The sequence below is a fragment of the Engystomops pustulosus genome, chromosome 2, assembly GCF_040894005.1.
Source record: "Engystomops pustulosus chromosome 2, aEngPut4.maternal, whole genome shotgun sequence".
NCBI classification, from domain to species: Eukaryota; Metazoa; Chordata; class Amphibia; order Anura; family Leptodactylidae; genus Engystomops; species Engystomops pustulosus.
This window is the reverse complement of record NC_092412.1, coordinates 15,480,427-15,501,448: the sequence shown is the minus strand read 5'-3', so window position 1 is coordinate 15,501,448 and position 21,022 is coordinate 15,480,427. Positions and strand designations below refer to the sequence as shown.

The following is a 21,022-nucleotide window of genomic DNA, read 5'->3' as shown; positions in this document are numbered from 1 at the left end:
CAGTATCACACAGGATAGGATTAGATACACAGCTCAGCAGACAGTATCACACAGGATAGGATTAGATACACAGCTCAGCAGACAGTATCACACAGGATAGGATTAGATACACAGCTCAGCAGACAGTATCACACAGGATAGGATTAGATACACAGCTCAGCAGGCAGTATCACACAGGAGAGGATTAGATACACAGCTCAGCAGGCAGTATCACACAGGACAGGATTAGATACACAGCTCAGCAGGCAGTATCACACAGGAGAGGATTAGATACACAGCTCAGCAGGCAGTATCACACAGGACAGGATGAGATACACAGCTCAGCAGACTGTATCACACAGGATAGGATTAGATACACAGCTCAGCAGACAGTATCACACAGGATAGGATTAGATACACAGCTCAGCAGACAGTATCACACAGGATAGGATTAGATACACAGCTCAGCAGACTGTATCACACAGGATAGGATTAGATACACAGCTCAGCAGACAGTATCACACAGGATAGGATTAGATACACAGCTCAGCAGACTGTATCACACAGGATAGGATTAGATACACAGCTCAGCAGACAGTATCACACAGGATAGGATTAGATACACAGCTCAGCAGGCAGTATCACACAGGATAGGATCAGATACACAGCTCAGCAGGCAGTATCACACCGGAGAGGGTTAGATATACAGCTCAGCAGACAGTATCACACTGGATAGGATTAGATACACAGCTCAGCAGCCAGTATCACACAGGAGAGGATTAGATACACAGCTCAGCAGACAGTATCACACAGGATAGGATTAGATACACAGCTCAGCAGACAGTATCACACAGGAGAGGATTAGATACACAGCTCAGCAGACAGTATCACACAGGATAGGATTAGATACACAGCTCAGCAGACAGTATCACACAGGATAAGATTAGATACACAGCTCAGCAGGCAGTATCACACAGGAGAGGATTAGATACACAGCTCAGCAGGCAGTATCACACAGGATAGGATTAGATACACAGCGCAGCAGACAGTATCACACAGGATAGGATTAGATACACAGCTCTGCAGACAGTATCACACAGGATAGGATTAGATACACAGCTCAGCAGACAGTATCACACAGGATAGGATTAGATACACAGCTCAGCAGACAGTATCACACAGGATAGGATTAGATACACAGCTCAGCAGACAGTATCACACAGGATAGGATTAGATACACAGCTCAGCAGACAGTATCACACAGGATAGGATTAGATACACAGCTCAGCAGACAGTATCACACAGGATAGGATTAGATACACAGCTCAGCAGACAGTATCACACAGGATAGGATTAGATACACAGCTCAGCAGACAGTATCACACAGGATAGGATTGGATACACAGCTCAGCAGACAGTATCACACAGGATAGGATTAGATACACAGCTCAGCAGACTGTATCACACAGGAGAGGATTAGATACACAGCTCAGCAGACTGTATCACACAGGAGAGGATTAGATACACAGCTCAGCAGGCAGTATCACACAGGAGAGGATTAGATACACAGCTCAGCAGACTGTATCACACAGGAGAGGATTAGATACACAGCTCAGCAGACTGTATCACACAGGATAGGATTAGATACACAGCTCAGCAGACAGTATCACACAGGATAGGATTAGATACACAGCTCAGCAGACAGTATCACACAGGATAGGATTAGATACACAGCTCAGCAGGCAGTATCACACAGGAGAGGATTAGATACACAGCTCAGCAGGCAGTATCACACAGGACAGGATTAGATACACATCTCAGCAGGCAGTATCACACAGGAGAGGATTAGATACACAGCTCAGCAGACAGTATCACACAGGATAGGATTAGATACACAGATCAGCAGACAGTATCACACAGGATAGGATTAGATACACAGCTCAGCAGGCAGTATCACACAGGAGAGAATTAGATACACAGCTCAGCAGACAGTATCACACAGGATAGGATTAGATACACAGCTCAGCAGTCAGTATCACACAGGGGAGGATTAGATTCACAGCTCAGCAGACAGTGTCACACAGGGTAGGATTAGATACACAGCTCAGCAGACAGTATCACACAGGATAGGATTAGATACACAGCTCAGCAGACAGTATCACACAGGATAGGATTAGATACACAGCTCAGCAGACAGTATCACACAGGCTAGGATTAGATACACAGCGAAGCAGACAGTATCACACAGGATAGGATTAGATACACAGCTCAGCAGACAGTATCACACAGGATAGGATTAGATACACAGCTCAGCAGACAGTATCACACAGGAGAGGATTAGATACACAGCTCAGCAGACAGTATCACACAGGATAGGATTAGATACACAGCTCAGCAGGCAGTATCACACAGGAGAGGATTAGATACACAGCTCAGCAGACAGTATCACACAGGATAGGATTAGATACACAGCGAAGCAGACAGTATCACACAGGATAGGATTAGATACACAGCTCAGCAGACAGTATCACACAGGAGAGGATTAGATACACAGCTCAGCAGACAGTATCACACAGGATAGGATTAGATACACAGCTCAGCAGGCAGTATCACACTGGATAGGATTAGATACACAGCTCAGCAGCCAGTATCACACAGGAGAGGATTAGATACACAGCTCAGCAGACAGTATCACACATGATAGGACTAGATACACAGCTCAGCAGGCAGTATCACACAGGAGAGGATTAGATACACGGCTCAGCAGACAGTATCACACAGGACAGGATTAGATACACAGCTCAGCAGACAGTATCACAGAGGATAGGATTAGATACACAGCTCAGCAGGCAGTATCACACAGGAGAGGATTAGATACACAGCTCAGCAGGCAGTATCACACAGGATAGGATTAGATACACAGCTCAGCAGACAGTATCACACAGGAGAGGATTAGATACACAGCTCAGCTGACAGTATCACACAGGATAGGATTAGATACACAGCTCAGCAGGCAGTATCACACAGGATAGGATTAGATACACAGCTCAGCAGACAGTATCACACAGGATAGGATTAGATACACAGCTCAGCAGCCAGTATCACACAGGGGAGGATTAGATACACAGCTCAGCAGACAGTATCACACAGGGTAGGATTAGATACACAGCTCAGCAGACAGTATCACACAGGGTAGGATTAGATACACAGCTCAGCAGACAGTATCACACAGGATAGGATTAGATACACAGCTCAGCAGGCGGTATCACACAGGATAGGATTAGATACACAGCTCAGCAGACAGTATCACACAGGATAGGATTAGATACACAGCTCAGCAGACAGTATCACACAGGATAGGATTAGATACACAGCTCAGCAGTCAGTATCACACATGATAGGACTAGATACACAGCTCAGCAGGCAGTATCACACATTAGAGGATTAGATACACAGCTCAGCAGACAGTATCACACAGGACAGGATTAGATACACAGCTCAGCAGACAGTATCACAGAGGATAGGATTAGATACACAGCTCAGCAGGCAGTATCACACAGGAGAGGATTAGATACACAGCTCAGCAGGCAGTATCACACAGGATAGGATTAGATACACAGCTCAGCAGACAGTATCACACTGGATAGGATTAGATACACAGCTCAGCAGCCAGTATCACACAGGATAGGATTAGATACACAGCTCAGCAGTATCACACAGGATAGGATTAGATACACAGCTCAGCAGACAGTATCACACAGGACAGGATTAGATACACAGCTCAGCAGACAGTATCACAGAGGATAGGATTAGATACACAGCTCAGCAGGCAGTATCACACAGGAGAGGATTAGATACACAGCTCAGCAGGCAGTATCACACAGGAGAGGATTAGATACACAGCTCAGCAGACAGTATCACACAGGACAGGATTAGATACATAGCTCAGCAGGCAGTATCACACAGGATAGGATTAGATACACAGCTCAGCAGGCAGTATCACACAGGGTAGGATTAGATACACAGCTCAGCAGGCAGTATCACACAGGATAGGATTAGATACATATAACCGGGACCTACCTTGCAGCATGCTGGACCCCCGGGGAAAGGATCGGCTCAGTCTGGATTTTTTCCGTCAGGTCCTTCAGAAAAACAGATTTTTCCAGAAGTTTATTGTCTAAAAAAACATGAAAAATACATCAGATCCCAAGTTTCCAGAGGAACGACCCGGGAGGAGAAGCCCAAACACATAGAATCCCATGTACATGAGAATAGAATGACGGAGCCGCAGTATAGACTGACACACTGTAACGCTCAGTAATGAGGGGCCGCACACTGTATCCCATAAAGGGGTCCCTGGCACCCACAAGGGAGGAAGCCCCCAGGAGACACAGAGGTAACAGGAAACCATCCAGATACCTTCACTCTTTGGCGCCAGCTACAATCCCCCCCATCATGCTCCCCCTCCCCCCCCCTCCGCCCGGCCTGATGCGCTGCTGCCAAAATCTCAGTCTTTGAATAGAAGTTCAAGGCCAGGACCAAAGCTCAGGACAATGTCCAAATGTACAACCAGGAGGCGGCGGGGGAGGGGAGGTTATAATACACGGGGGTTTATAATAGTCACAGAAGCAAGAGATCAGTCCAGTAGCTGCTGGGACTGCAGCCAGAACGGTCATCACCCAGCTTTCCCAAGTGGAGATATACAATACAAAGATGGGCCATAGACCTGTATGGGAAACCCCCTCCCAACACCAGCAAGGCTGGAGTCACGAGGGAGGGGCACACAGCGAGCCTGGCGTCACCAGGGAGGGGCACACGGCGAGCCTGGAGTCACCAGGGAGGGGCACACGGCGAGCCCGGAGTCACGAGGATGGGGCACACAGCGAGCCTGGAGTCACGAGGATGGGGCACACAGCGAGCCTGGAGTCACGAGGATGGGGCACACAGCGAGCCTGGAGTCACCAGGATGGGGCACACAGCGAGCCTGAAGTCACGAGGATGGGGCACACAGCGAGCCTGGAGTCACGAGGATGGGGCACACAGCGAGCCCGGTGTCACGTGGGAGGGGCACACAGCGAGCCCGGCGTCACGTGGGAGGGGCACACAGCGAGCCTGGAGTCACGTGGGAGGGGCACACAGCGAGCCTGGAGTCACGTGGGAGGGGCACACAGCGAGCCTGGAGTCACGTGGGAGGGGCACACAGCGAGCCTGGAGTCACGTGGGAGGGGCACACAGCGAGCCTGGAGTCACGTGGGAGGGGCACACAGCGAGCCTGGAGTCACGAGGATGGGGCACACAGCGAGCCCGGTGTCACGTGGGAGGGGCACACAGCGAGCCCGGCGTCACGTGGGAGGGGCACACAGCGAGCCTGGAGTCACGTGGGAGGGGCACACAGCGAGCCTGGAGTCACGTGGGAGGGGCACACAGCGAGCCTGGAGTCACGTGGGAGGGGCACACAGCGAGCCTGGAGTCACGTGGGAGGGGCACACAGCGAGCCTGGAGTCACGTGGGAGGGGCACACAGCGAGCCTGGAGTCACCAGGGAGGGTCACGCAGTGAGCCCGGTGTCACCAGGAAGGGGCACACAGCGAGCCCCGCATCATGTGGGAGGGGCACACAGCGAGTCAGGCGTCAGGTGGGAGGGGCACACAGCGAGTCAGGCGTCACGTGGGAGGAGCATACAGGCAGTTATAATATTTAGACCAGTCCGGTATTGACTCTACACGGATTCTCCTAATAACCGGGATGACATAGTCACTGACATCACGTATCACACACGAGGGGCTTAGATACACAGGCTGAGCAGTCAGTATCACGGCAGCGCACACTCTGTACAGCAGGGGGCAGCAGAGCAAGGCAAAGCTCCTGGCAGAATTGTGAGTGCAGCTCTATATGTGACTAGAGAATCAGACAAGATGTCACTGAGGATCCGCCCACTACAAAGTCATAATATTGGTGGGGGGGGGGGGGGGCGTTTCCATAGTGAAACCCCCGGCCCCCCAGGTCGTCCTCCTCCGGTGACATCAGGTTGTGGAGCCACATTCCTCCCCGCAGGCTCCTCGGTGTCAGTCTCCACTGCCGTCCTCGCATGCCATTCATTAAAGTATTGTTAGAATTAGGGGGGCTCTACAGAAATGTGGGGACAAAGTGGACGAATCCATTTATTATCGGGTGACGGATCTATGGGGGTCTCGGGGGTGAGGTGGTCTTCATCTCGCTATGTGTCGTTCTCACAGGTATGAGGAACAGCAGGGCGAGAAATACCACAACAAATATCCAAATACTTCCTCCGGGCAGGGGCTGTATACACTACAGAGGAGGGGTCACCCCATTAAAGGGCCAGTGACCCCCAAATATAATATGTAATATAATATGTGAGATGTAATGTCCACGTGACAGCGGCCACCACAGCTTCCTCATCCTGGCAGCGCCAACCCTGACTCAGAGACCCCAGGACAGGTCAGGGGTCACTAACCCGTACAGTGCTAACCCCAGAGAGATACAATGCAATGCGCAATGACCCCCCCCCCCAGCACCAGGGGAAGTGATCCTGAGCAGTGACCCCCCCAGCACCCGCGGTAGGTGATTCAGATGAGTGGCCCCAATGTATTAGTTGAGGTTCCCCCCGTGTGACCCGGAGATGCTGCCAGACTGAAAACTGAACCCACAATCAGCCAATAGCGATGGAGAGCTGCGTCCTATGGCTAAGCTTGGACAGGGAGACGGGTCACAGGGGAAACTGACCCAAAACATCAGGTCCGCTCATCTCTGACCCCGAGCAACCCTCACTAGGTGCACAGTGATCCTGAGCGCCCCATACTCATCCTGAGCACCTCATACCCACACTAAGTGCACCCTCAGTGCCCCATACTCACACCAAGTGCAGTGATCCCGAGCGCCCCATACTCACACCAAGTGCAGTGATCCTGAGCACCTCATACCCACACTAAGTGCAGTGATCCTGAGCGCCTCATACTCACACTAAGTGCGGTGATCCTGAGCGCCTCATACCCACACTAAGTGCAGTGATCCTGAGCGCCTCATACTCACACTAAGTGCAGTGATCCTGAGCGCCTCATACTCACACTAAGTGCAGTGATCCTGAGCGCCTCATACTCACACTAAGTGCAGTGATCCTGAGATCCTCATACTCACACTAAGTGCAGTGATCCTGAGCGCCTCATACTCACACTAAGTGCAGTGATCCTGAGCGCCTCATACTCACACTAAGTGCAGTGATCCTGAGATCCTCATACTCACACTAAGTGCAGTGATCCTGAGCGCCTCATACTCACACTAAGTGCAGTGATCCTGAGCGCCTCATACTCACACTAAGTGCAGTGATCCTGGGCGCCTCATACTCACACTAAGTGCAGTGATCCTGAGCGCCTCATACTCACACTAAGTGCAGTGATCCTGAGCGCCTCATACTCACACTAAGTGCAGTGATCCTGGGCGCCTCATACTCACACTAAGTGCAGTGATCCTGAGCGCCTCATACTCACACTAAGTGCAGTGATCCTGAGCGCCTCATACTCACACTAAGTGCAGTGATCCTGAGCGCCTCATACTCACACTAAGTGCAGTGATCCTGGGCGCCTCATACTCACACTAAGTGCAGTGATCCTGGGCGCCTCATACTCACACTAAGTGCAGTGATCCTGAGCGCCTCATACTCACACTAAGTGCAGTGATCCTGAGCGCCTCATACTCACACTAAGTGCAGTGATCCTGGGCGCCTCATACTCACACTAAGTGCGGTGATCCTGAGCGCCTCATACTCATACTAAGTGCAGTGATCCTGAGATCCTCATACTCACACTAAGTGCAGTGATCCTGAGCGCCTCATACTCACACTAAGTGCAGTGATCCCGAGCGCCTCATACTCACACTAAGTGCAGTGATCCTGAGATCCTCATACTCATACTAAGTGCAGTGATCCTGAGATCCTCATACTCACACTAAGTGCAGTGATTCTGAGCGCCTCATACTCATACTAAGTGCAGTGATCCTGAGATCCTCATACTCACACTAAGTGCAGTGATCCTGAGCGCCTCATACTCACACTAAGTGCAGTGATCCTGAGCGCCTCATACTCACACTAAGTGCAGTGATCCTGAGCTCCTCATACTCACACTAAGTGCAGTGATCCTGAGCGCCTCATACTCATACTAAGTGCAGTGATCCTGAGATCCTCATACTCACACTAAGTGCAGTGATCCTGGGCGCCTCATACTCACACTAAGTGCAGTGATCCTGAGCGCCTCATACTCACACTAAGTGCAGTGATCCCGAGCGCCTCATACTCACACTAAGTGCAGTGATCCTGAGCGCCTCATACTCACACTAAGTGCAGTGATCCTGAGCGCCTCATACTCATACTAAGTGCAGTGATCCTGAGATCCTCATACTCACACTAAGTGCAGTGATCCTGAGCGCCTCATACTCACACTAAGTGCAGTGATCCTGAGCGCCTCATACTCACACTAAGTGCAGTGATCCTGAGCGCCTCATACACTAAGTGCAGTGATCCTGAGCGCCTCATACTCATACTAAGTGCAGTGATCCTGAGATCCTCATACTCACACTAAGTGCAGTGATCCTGAGCGCCCCATACTCACACTAAGTGCAGTGATCCTGAGCGCCTCATACTCACACTGTACTGAGTGCAGTGATGCTGTGACTTACTGACACTCAGTCCTAGAGATAGAAACTCTCATGCACGAGCTGCACTGATGGGAGAAGTTGTACCGAGCCCCCTCCACACCCAACACCGGACCCCCCGCAGGGGGCGCTACTCACAGGACTGGACCAGCTCCTGGAAGGCTCCGTGCTGGGTGCGGTCCCGGTGCCGGAGCTGCCGGAGGATGTGCAGCTTCCAGGCCTCCTGCATCCCGCACTGCACAGCACGGGGCGGGGCCACACGTCACCTCAGCCCCGCCCCCACGTCACATGACCAGAGGAGAGATACAAAGTGTCAGCGCGGAGGAATCACCACTTCCTGTATAGTGCAGGAGGAAATACAGGAGTATAACCGCATCAGGAGGTCCCTTGCTACAGCTGATAACAGAGAGTAATAGATTGTATCCCCCTGTACAGTCTCCTCTCCCCAGGATGAAATGGCTGATAACAGAGAGTAATAGATTGTATCCCCCTGCAGAATCACATCTCCCCAGGATGAAATGGCTGATAACAGAGAGTAATAGATTGTATCCCCCTGCAGAATCACCTCTCCCCAGGATGAAATGGCTGATAACAGAGAGTAATAGATTGTATCCCCCTGTACAGTCTCCTTTCCCCAGGATGAAATGGCTGATAACAGAGAGTAATAGATTGTATCCCCCTGTACAGTCTCCTCTCCCCAGGATGAAATGGCTGATAACAGAGAGTAATAGATTGTATCCCCCTGTACAGTCTCCTCTCCCCTGGATGAAATGGCTGATAACAGAGAGTATTAGATTGTATCCCCCTGTATAGTCACCTCTCCCCAGGATGAAATGGCTGATAACAGAGAGTAATAGAGTGTATCCCCCCTGTACAGTCACCTCTCCCCAGGATGAAATGGCTGATAACAGAGAGTAATAGATTGTATCCCCCTGTACAGTCTCCTCTCCCCAGGATGAAATGGCTGATAACAGAGAGTAATAGATTGTATCCCCCTGTACAGTCTCCTCTCCCCAGGATGTAATGGCTGATAACAGAGAGTAATAGATTGTATCCCCCTGTACAGTCTCCTCTCCCCAGGATGTAATGGCTGATAACAGAGAGTAATAGATTGTATCCCCCTGTACAGTCTCCTCTCCCCAGGATGAGATGGCTGATAACAGAGAGTAATAGATTGTATTCCCCCTGTACAGTCTCCTCTCTCCAGGATGTAATGGCTGATAACAGAGAGTAATAGATTGTATCCCCCCTCTACAGTCTCCTCTCCCCAGGATGAAATGGCTGATAACAGAGAGTAATAGATTGTATCCCCCTGTACAGTCTCCTCTCCCCAGGATGAAATGGCTGATAACAGAGAGTAATGGATTGTATCCCCTTGTACAGTCTCCTCTCCCCTGGATGAAATGGCTGATAACAGAGAGTAATAGATTGTATCCCCCTGTACAGTCTCCTCTCCCCAGGATGTAATGGCTGATAACAGAGAGTAATAGATTGTATCCCCCTGTACAGTCTCCTCTCCCCAGGATGTAATGGCTGATAACAGAGAGTAATAGATTGTTTCCCCCTGTACAGTCTCCTCTCTCCAGGATGTACTGGCTGATAACAGAGAGTAATAGATTGTATCCCCCCCTGTACAGTCTCCTCTCCCCAGGATGAAATGGCTGATAACAGAGAGTAATAGATTGTATCCCCCTGTACAGTCTCCTCTCCCCGGGGTGTAATGGCTGATAACAGAGAGTAATAGATTGTATCCCCCCCTGTACAGTCTCCTCTCCCCAGGATGTAATGGCTGATAACAGAGAGTAATAGATTGTATCCCCCCTGTACAGTCTCCTCTCCCCAGGATGGAATGGCTGATAACAGAGAGTAATAGATTGTATCCCCCTGTACAGTCTCCTCTCCCCAGGATGAAATGGCTGATAACAGAGAGTAATGGATTGTATCCCCCCTGTACAGTCTCCTCTCCCCAGGATGTAATGGCTGATAACAGAGAGTAATAGATTGTATCCCCCCTGTACAGTCTCCTGTCCCCGGGGTGTAATGGCTGATAACAGAGAGTAATAGATTGTATCCCCCTGTACAGTCTCCTCTCTCCAGGATGTAATGGCTGATAACAGAGAGTAATAGATTGTATCCCCCTGTACAGTCTCCTCTCCCCCGGATGTAATGGCTGATAACAGAGAGTAATAGATTCTATCCCCCTGTACAGTCTCCTCTCTCCAGGATGTAATGGCTGATAACAGAGAGTAATAGATTGTATCCCCCCCTGTACAGTCCCCTCTTCCCAGGATGTAATGGCTGATAACAGAGAGTAATAGATTGTATCCCCCTGTACAGTCTCCTCTCCCCGGGATGTAATGGCTGATAACAGAGAGTAATAGATTGTATCCCCCCTGTACAGTCTCCTCTCCCCAGGATGGAGTGGCTGATAACAGAGAGTAATAGATTGTATCCCCCTGTACAGTCTCCTCTCCCCAGGATGTAATGGCTGATAACAGAGAGTAATAGATTGTATCCCCCTGTACAGTTTCCTCTCCCCAGGATGTAATGGCTGATAACAGAGAGTAATAGATTGTATCCCCCTGTACAGTCTCCTCTCCCCAGGATGAAATGGCTGATAACAGAGAGCAATAGATTGTATCCCCCTGTACAGTCTCCTCTCCCCGGGATGTAATGGCTGATAACAGAGAGTAATAGATTGTATCCCCCTGTACAGTCTCCTCTCCCCAGGATGTAATGGCTGATAACAGAGAGTAATAGATTGTATCCCACTGTACAGTCTCCTCTCCCCAGGATGTAATGGCTGATAACAGAGAGTAATAGATTGTATCCCCCTGTACAGTCTCCTCTCCCCAGGATGTAATGGCTGATAACAGAGAGTAATAGATTGTATCCCCCTGTACAGTCTCCTCTCCCCAGGATGTAATGGCTGATAACAGAGAGTAATAGATTGTATCCCCCTGTACAGTCTCCTCTCCCCAGGATGTAATGGCTGATAACAGAGAGTAATAGATTGTATCCCCCCTGTACAGTCTCCTCTCCCCAGGATGTAATGGCTGATAACAGAGAGTAATAGATTGTATCCCCCTGTACAGTCTCCTCTCCCCGGGATGTAATGGCTGATAACAGAGAGTAATAGATTGTATCCCCCTGTACAGTCTCTTCTCCCCAGGATGTAATGGCTGATAACAGAGAGTAATAAGTTGCCTTCCCTTATACAGAAATGTGTCACAGAATAGTGGAGATGCAGAGATGAGACTTGTGGCTTGTGGAGCTGCCAGATCAGAGCTCAGTGAAGCTTCTATGCGTTCTCTCTCAGTACAATGCGATGTGTCCACTTCTATTCACTCTCCCATTGATGAGCTGCTTGTGCAGCTGCAGGTTCAGAGCTCAGTGAAATGCTCCTCTCTTGCTCTGGGGATGTGCTGATGTGCTGTCACAGCTGCGCTTCATCTTCAATGCCCATATAAGAGGAGGTTTGTACACGGATCAGTCATCCTGAGAATCAGCCTCCCGTCATGATGTTGCCCCCCCCCCCCCCATGTGATATGTAACAATGTAATTCTATGAAGCAGTGTAGTAAGATTACAGGACCCCATGTAACTAGGTCACCAGTCTCATTTCCCCCTCTGCAGGTATCTGGTGTCTGGCCAGAGCTTCCTGGTGCAGGAGCCGATTACCGCAACCACTTCCTGCATGTGCACAGCAGCAGCGAGGAGCACAGAGCAGACTGACATGAGGACAGGCCGGGGGTGTATATACTGGTGTATACTGGTGTATATGTGCCCGGGGGCTGCTCTGTGATTGGTCCACCCTCTTATCTCCCAGTAACTTGTTGATTGTTCTCATTTATGTTCGGACAATAAAAGGGATTATAATTCCCAATAAACTTGTGATAAAATCTCATGTTCTGCTTTCCTTATCCGGAGGCTCTGGGTTTCCTCCGTACTGGGCACAGGGCGCAGTGTGTTACCAGGACCCCAAACTAGTCTCCAGCATGACAAGAGTTAATGCATTATAACCCCTATTAGTGATAGGGAGACATCTCCCACCTTAGCAGCAGTGATCTCTACAGAACAGGCAGTGTCAGCCTCTAGGGCGCCCTCTAGTGGTCAGTTCTGGTTGCTGCGCTCTATAGCAATTATCTCCCAACTCTGCAAATGTTTCATCTTGCCCCACGTGTCAGACTCCACCCTGATCCCAACAATCCCATATTGGCCCCCGCAGGGTTATACCCACCTCCCAACTTACCTAGCAGAGAAAGGGCGACAACATTTTCCCCCTGAGCCACATCTTTGCTCCATCACCCACCACTTACTCCACACACAAAGTCATTGTTTCCCTTCATGCCCTGCATTGTGTCCCCCCAGCTCCATCACATTGTAGCCCCTCTGATACTGCCCCCCCCAGCGTCTCTCCCTCTTATTTTTGTTCCCTCACCCATCAGCTCTCACTCTTATATTTTTGCCCTGTAGCTCCCCCTCATATTGTGTCCCCAATATTGTGTTATGCTGTTATGCGCTCACCTACCCTCTACATTGCTCTAGTGTTCCCCTATTAATAGTGCCCCCCTTTAACTGTATATGAAATAGCCCATTGTGATCGGGTGGAGCCACATTTAACAGGGGTGGGGCTAGGCTCCTCAGGGGTGTGGCTAGTAGTCATTGTCAGGGTTTTCAGATATATAGATATTTATTCTGTCAGGGCAGAGAAGTGTTCAGACAGGTAAGTATCAGGGAACGGGATTGGGGTACAAGCTCAGGAACAGGGTGCAGCCTCTGAAACAGGCGGGACAGAGGCTTAGATACAAGCTCCAGATCAGACTGTGGTACAGGGTACCGGCTCAGAAACAGGTACCAGTGCAGACTGGGGTTCCAGGTACCAGATCGAGCAGGATACAATTCAGGATAATGGCTCCGGCTGGGGTACACAGGGTCCCAAATCAGGTAGGTTACAGGTTTCTGGGTCTGGTAGGATCAGGTGTACCACAGGTCACAGAAGTTCTGGATCAGCCACAGAAGAAACAATAACCAGCCCGGAGTGAACTGATCCCTGGGAATATATCCATTCCCCACCTCATTAAACCCACAGCTGAGTCTAACACTGAGCTGCAGACTTACCCACCCAACTTTCCAGGGACCAGATACTGCACAGCTGCCCTGCATGTGTCTCGGCAGGTCAGAGGATGCGGACATTGCTCTTATATTCCTCTCCCACCTACAGGAGGACACGTGACACATTGTGGGACACGGATACACTGGCAGAACACGCAGACGACTTCATTGTATGAAATTTATTAGGAAACAAGAAAAATAAAAACAAGCTTTGCCCTGTTCCCCTTCATCAGACGACATGAGAGGTGACGCTATAAGCCACAGGATAGCGGAGAGGCTCCTACCACCACAACTGCTTTACATCATCTACAGTTATATACACACAGTGGACACACAGCGACACCAGGCGCACCCTGTCACACAAGCTCCGCCCCCCGCGTAATATACAGCGCCATCCGGGGTCCGCATCACACAAGGGGCATAGGTTTCTCTCCATCTGTGAAAATGAGGACGACATCACGCCCCCTACTGGTGAAAACATGAGAAAAAGGACAGACTGGGCCTGAATGTACAAAAGAAGATTATATTGTGATCTGAGATAACAAAAAGCGGGAAGTGTCCTCCTCCTACTCACATCACACTGCAATATTACTGATCCTGTGCCTATAAGACAATGGGCAAAATGCCAGTGGGTGCAATGAATGAAGGAGGCGAAACATCAACCACATGATCTATAGAGGAGAAATACCGAAATACATCACCTTACTTATGTATCATCCTCCAGAGCTGCACTCACTATTCTGCTGCTGGTGCAGTCACTGTGTACATACATGACATTACTTATCCTGTACTGATCCTGAGTTACATCCTGTATTATACTCCAGAGCTGCACTCACTATTCTGCTGCTGGTGCAGTCACTGTGTACATACATGACATTACTTATCCTGTACTGATCCTGAGTTACATCCTGTATTATACTCCAGAGCTGCACTCACTATTCTGCTGCTGGTGCAGTCACTGTGTACATACATGACATTACTTATCCTGTACTGATCCTGAGTTACATCCTGTATTATACCACAGAGCTGCACTCACTATTCTGCTGCTAGTCACTGTGTACATACATGACATTACTTATCCTGTACTGATCCTGAGTTACATCCTGTATTATACTCCAGAGCTGCACTCACTATTCTGCTGTTGGTGCAGTCACTGTGTACATACATGACATTACTTATCCTGTACTGATCCTGAGTTACATCCTGTATTATACCACAGAGCTGCACTCACTATTCTGCTGCTGCTGCTAGTCACTGTGTACATACATGACATTACTTATCCTGTACTGATCCTGAGTTACATCCTGTATTATACTCCAGAGCTGCACTCACTATTCTGCTGCTGGTGCAGTCACTGTGTACATACATGACATTACTTATCCTGTACTGATCCTGAGTTATATCCTGTATTATACTCCAGAGCTGCACTCACTATTCTGCTGCTGGTGCAGTCACTGTGTACATACATGACATTACTTATTCTGTACTGATACTGAGTTACATCCTGTATTATACCCCAGAGCTGTACTCACTATTCTGCTGCTGGTGCAGTCACTGTGCACATACATGACATTACTTATCCTGTACTGATCCTGAGTTACATCCTGTATTATACCTCAGAGCTGCACTCACTATTCTGCTGCTGGTGCAGTCACTGTGTACATACATGACATTACTTATCCTGTACTGATCCTGAGTTACATCCTGTATTATACCCCAGAGCTGCACTCACTATTCTGCTGCTGGTGCAGTCACTGTGTACATACATGACATTACTTATCCTGTACTGATCCTGAGTTACATCCTATATTATACTCCAGAGCTGCACTCACTATTCTGCTGCTGGTGCAGTCACTGTGTACATACATGACATTACTTATCCTGTACTGATCCTGAGTTACATCCTGTATTATACCCCAGCGCTGCACTCACTATTCTGCTGCTGGTGCAGTCACTGTGTATATACATGACATTACTTATCCTGTACTGATCCTGAGTTACATCCTGTATTATACTCCAGAGCTGCACTCACTATTCTGCTGCTGGTGCAGTCACTGTGTACATACATGACATTACTTATCCTGTACTGATCCTGAGTTACATCCTGTATTATACTCCAGAGCTGCACTCACTATTCTGCTGCTGGTGCAGTCACTGTGTACATACATGACATTACTTATCCTGTACTGATCCTGAGTTACATCCTGTATTATACTCCAGAGCTGCACTCACTATTCTGCTGCTGGTGCAGTCACTGTGTACATACATGACATTACTTATCCTGTACTGATCCTGAGTTACATCCTGTATTATACTCCAGAGCTGCATTCACTATTCTGCTGCTGGTGCAGTCACTGTGTACATACATGACATTACTTATCCTGTACTGATCCTGAGTTACATCCTGTATTATACCCCAGAGCTGCACTCACTATTCTGGAATTGAGGACCCCCCCCCCTTCACTCCAAATATCTTACCTGTATCTCTTCTGTATATAAACAGACTAAGCTCTGAGCGGATACAAACATGGAATACTGGGAGATTTCAGCTCTGCAGCTGTATAATTGTGAGTACAGCTCTGGAGTAGTGCACAGGCTGTCACTAGTAGCTGATCTCGGGTCTTGTGGCAGGAGAAGGGCAGTGATTGTCATGGTTTCTGTGTGACTGGTCACTGGTCCTAGAAATGTCCAGAGTTCCCCTTTAATTCCTTCCATGACAAGTTTATGAGTAAATATCTCCATTGTATCCTCATCATTAATAGCCCTTAGTAAAACACAACGGAAATTTACTTATTCACCTGCTGTGAGGAACCCCAGGAGTTAATAAACAATGACCCCACCCCTTCTGCACTTACAGGGACCCCACCTTATGTGATGTGGAACAGATAGCCCTTTGTATGGAGATCCAATGGGGTATAAGATATGTGCGGAGCTGTGTATCTAATCCTACCATGTGTGATACAGTCTGCTGAGCTGTGTATCTAATCCTACCATGTGTGATACAGTCTGCTCAGCTGTGTATCTAATCCTACCATGTGTGATACTGTCTGCTGAGCAGTGTCATACCTTCCATCCATCCCGGATGCGATGGGACAATGCTGGTTTCAGACGCTGTCCCGGGCAGTTGGGAGATTGTCCCGGTCTGCCCTTCTCTCCCCCTGGTCCCATATATAAAAGCATCGGGGCCAGAAGGAGTTGGGATCAGCTCCTGCTACCTCCAGACATGTCACAGTTGGAGCCCTGGCAGAGGAGAGAAGAGGAAGTGAGGCCGCTGCGGGGGAATGACGGAAGGTAAATAACAGGTTTTTTTTGGTTTAATACTGGAAGAGGGAACAGGCGGCCACAATAAGATAATAGGAGGTAATAGGAGGAGGTTGGAGGATAGGGAGCAACAGAAGGAGGCTGGAGGACAGGAGGCTATAGGAGGAGGCTGGAGGACAGGGGATCACAGGAGGAGGCTGGAGGACAGGAGGCTATAGGAGGAAGCTGGAGGACAGGGGGCTACAGGAGGAGGCTGGAGGACAGGAGGAGGCTGGAGGACAGGAGGAGGCTGAAAGACATGAGGCTACAGGAGGAGGCTGGAGGACAGGGGGCTACAGGAGGAGGATGGAGGACAGGAGGAGGCTGAAAGACATGAGGCTACAGGAGGAGGCTGGAGGACAGGGGATCACAGGAGGAGGCTGGAGGCCAGGAGACTACAGGAGGAGGATGGAGGACAGGAGGAGGCTGGAGGACAGGAGGAGGCTGAAAGACATGAGGCTACAGGAGGAGGCTGGAGGACAGGGGATCACAGGAGGAGACTGGAGGACAGGAGGAGGCTGAAAGACATGAGGCTACAGGAGGAGGCTGGAGGACAGGGGATCACAGGAGGAGGCTGGAGGCCAGGAGACTACAGGAGGAGGATGGAGGACAGGAGGAGGCTGGAGGACAGGAGGAGGCTGGAGGACATGGGGCTACAGGAGGAGGATGGAGGACAGGAGGAGGCTGGAGGACAGGGGGCTACAGGAGGAGGATGGAGGACAGGGGGATACAGGAGGAGGCTGGAGGACATGGGGCTACAGGAGGAGGATGGAGGACAGGAGGAGGCTGGAGGACAGGAGGAGGCTGGAGGACAGGGGGCTACAGGAGGAGGCTGGAGGACATGGGGCTACAGGAGGAGGCTGGAGGACAGGAGGAGGCTGGAGGACAGGAAGAGGCTGGAGGCCAGGAGACTACAGGAGGAGGCTGGAGGCCAGGAGACTACAGGAGGAGGCTGGAGGACAGGAGGAGGCTGGAAGACATGAGGCTACAGGAGGAGGCTGGAGGACAGGGGGCCACAGGAGGACACAGGAGGAGGCTGGAGGACACAGGAGGAGGCTGGAGGACAGGGGGCCACAGGAGGAGGCTGGAGGACACAGGAGGAGGCTGGAGGACAGGAGGAGGATGGAGGAGGCTGGAGGACAGGGGGCCACAGGAGGAGGCTGGAGGACAGGAGGAGGCTGGAGGACAGGAGGACACAGGAGGAGGATGGAGGACAGGAGGGCACAATATGAGGAGGATGGAGGCCATGATATGAGGAGGGGTGGGGGTACAGATAGGATTATGTATAAGTTTAGGGAGATAAATAATTGTGGAAACCATTTGTAAATGGAGAATAAGATCAAAGAAGAATAAAATCAAAGATGGATTTTATATGTTGGCAAGTTGTATGAGGGGGTATTATATGGGTCCATGGGGGGGGGGTCTCAGTAAGGGGCATTATACTAAGTGTGGGCCATTAAAGGGCATCTACCACCAGGATGAAAGGTTGTATGTAAATGAGCCTGGGGGGCTCCAGGCTCCATAGGTGTTAATGGAGCCCCTCGGCCTCATTTGCATAGTCTTTCATCCTGCTGGTAGATTTCCTTTAAGGTTTATATTATACTATGTGTGCGGGTGGGACAATGGGCGTGGTTTAGAAAAGGGGGAGGGACTTTTTGTCCTTTCCTTGAAACAGAGCCTCTTGATTGGCTTAACTGAGATACCCTCTGGGGCAGTATCAGTGGTAACATGGGACCTGCCCCTCCTCATACATCTAACTGACCCCCTCCTGGACTACAGACTCCACCACAATCTCACTGTGACCAGCATGTCACAGGTTAACTATGCAATGTTCAATCTTCTGATGTGAAGTTATATCAAGCTTTATACTCCAATCACATCCAGAGCAGTGTCTATAATCCTGATGAGATCCTGGATCTTCCATATACGAACTTCCCTGCATTGTATGAGATGTAGTAACCTGTCTGATCCTGACGGGGGCGCCGTACAACCCTGATGTATTCCAGCAGCTTTGGAGGCCACTGGAGACATAATACACTGTAAATGCAGCTTTGAATGTGACTGGAGATGTCATTCAACTCTAATTGCGACTTTGGAGGTGACTGTAGACATGATGTAATTATAAATACAGATTTGGATGTGACTGGAGACAGGATGCAATTGTAAATGCACCTTTGGATGTGACTGGAGACATGATATAAATGTAAATGCAGCTTTGGAGGTGACTGGAGACATGATACAACCTTAAATGCATCTTCAAATGTGACTGGATAAGTGATGCAACTGTAAATGCAGCTTTGGAGGTGATTGGAGACATGGTGTAACATCAAATTCAGCTTTGGATGTGACTGGAGACATGATGCAACTGTAAATGCAGCTTTGGATGTGACTGGAGACATGATGCAATTGTAAATGCAGCTTTGGATGTGACTGGAGACATGATGCAACTGTAAACGCAGCTTTGGAGGTGACTGGAGACACATGGTGTAACATCAAATTCAGCTTTGGATGTGACTGGAGACATGATGCAACTGTAAATGCAGCTTTGGATGTGACTGGAGACATGATGCAACTGTAAATGCAGCTTTGGATGTAACTGGAGACATGATGCAACTGTAAATGCAGCTTTGGATGTGACTGGAGACATGATGCAACTGTGAATGCAGATTTGGAGGGGACTGGAGCAGTAGTAAAATATTTACAAAGCCTCTCATTATTGGTGACATAGGGGGTGACAGTAGTGACATCGGCTGTGGAGGGGGGACCCCGCATTTCGGGTTTTGAACCCCTCATCCGTTCATCCCGGGCGCAGTCTGCAGCAGATCTCTGGAGGTGTGAGCGCCCTCTCCCATCAGCGCCCTCTGCTGGCACATACATGGCACTGCACACTGACGAGGCGCACAATCGATGGTCCTGGCGTTGTACATAGAGTATGGAGGGTCCGGTCTGGGGGGTCACTCCTCCCCCGCCATCGAGCCGTTCACACCTTTCGTGTCCACACAACCATTGAGTTTATAGTCGTCGTCCAAACTCTCCTGAATGTCGTATTCTTCATCCAGGAAGTCCAGAGAGTTGTTACTGGGGAGACCCCGGATGGTGAATTTGTGGGAGACCCGATTCCACTTCACGCGGTTAGAGGCCACAATCTCGTAGAGCTCAGCGGAGCGCGGGAACAGGTCCTTCAGCAGCCTGGAGACAGAACACAGGAGAGGGGTGGATCTATATCATCAGAACACTCCTCACACTGCTGTGCTCTGTGCTCTCTGCAGTCACTGCTACCGTATGTATTGTTCCTGGTGAGATGTGTAATCAGACCACTGTGTATGTTGTTAAGTAGCAGCAGGTCTGTGGATTAATATCACAGGATTGTACGGGGTGTGTCCTCACACTGCTGTGCACTGTGCAGTAAGTGCTAGGTATTGTCCCTGGTGAGATGTGTAATCAGACCTTGAGATATGGATTTATAGTCTAGGATTTCCTGGGAGTGTGTCCTCACACTGCTGTGCTCTGTGCATCCCGTGTTATGTATTGTCCCCGGAGAGATCATTCCATTGTGTATACAGTTAGTAGCAGCAGGACTGTGATATATGTATTTATATTCCAGGTTTCTATCTACTACAAGTATAGGGAGCACAGAGCACAGCAGTGTAAGGACGTTACATTTCAGGAATAGAAGTTCTGGATGATTCAAATAAGTTTAGACCATCAAAAGTTTTATGACATCATCATTGAATCTAACACTCCAATCACTGCCAGAGCTGCATTCACAATTCTGCTGCTGTAGTTGTGCCGTTGTGGGAATGTGTAATATATTTAGTTTATCCCCTGCTCTGCTGCACTTATCCTCCCAACCCCCAGGGGGCAGCAGTGAAATATGTCATCTGAGCGTAATCAGCAGAAAGCAGGATTTTTAATGCAGCTCTGGATGTGAATAGAGTTATGTTGAGGGACAGCACGGTGGCTCAG

The 21,022-nt window shown here is 49.5% G+C and overlaps 2 protein-coding genes across 8 annotated transcripts in view; both read right to left on the bottom strand.

The window, feature by feature from the left end:
* The window catches only part of ATG16L2 (autophagy related 16 like 2), a 30,297-nt gene extending 21,357 nt beyond the window's left edge, over positions 1-8,940 (bottom strand). For 2 of the 4 annotated variants that reach the window (XM_072133795.1, XM_072133797.1), the window contains exons 1-2: positions 4,282-4,390; positions 4,060-4,156 (exon numbers count right to left, since the gene is read on the bottom strand). In XM_072133795.1, coding sequence (XP_071989896.1) covers positions 4,060-4,156; positions 4,282-4,390 — 206 coding nt within the window. Of the gene's footprint in view, positions 1-4,059; positions 4,157-4,281; positions 4,391-8,780 lie in introns of those variants that run through there. The other 2 variants (XM_072133796.1, XM_072133798.1) reach the window with 2 other exon arrangements.
* A 4,980-nt stretch (positions 8,941-13,920) lies between these two features.
* PDE2A (phosphodiesterase 2A) overlaps positions 13,921-21,022 on the bottom strand; it is a 456,573-nt gene continuing 449,471 nt past the window's right edge. For all 4 annotated transcript variants that reach the window (XM_072133790.1, XM_072133792.1, XM_072133791.1 and 1 more), the window contains one exon: positions 13,921-20,245. In XM_072133790.1, coding sequence (XP_071989891.1) covers positions 20,011-20,245 — 235 coding nt within the window. In that variant the 3' untranslated portion in view covers positions 13,921-20,010. The remainder of the gene's footprint in view (positions 20,246-21,022) is intronic.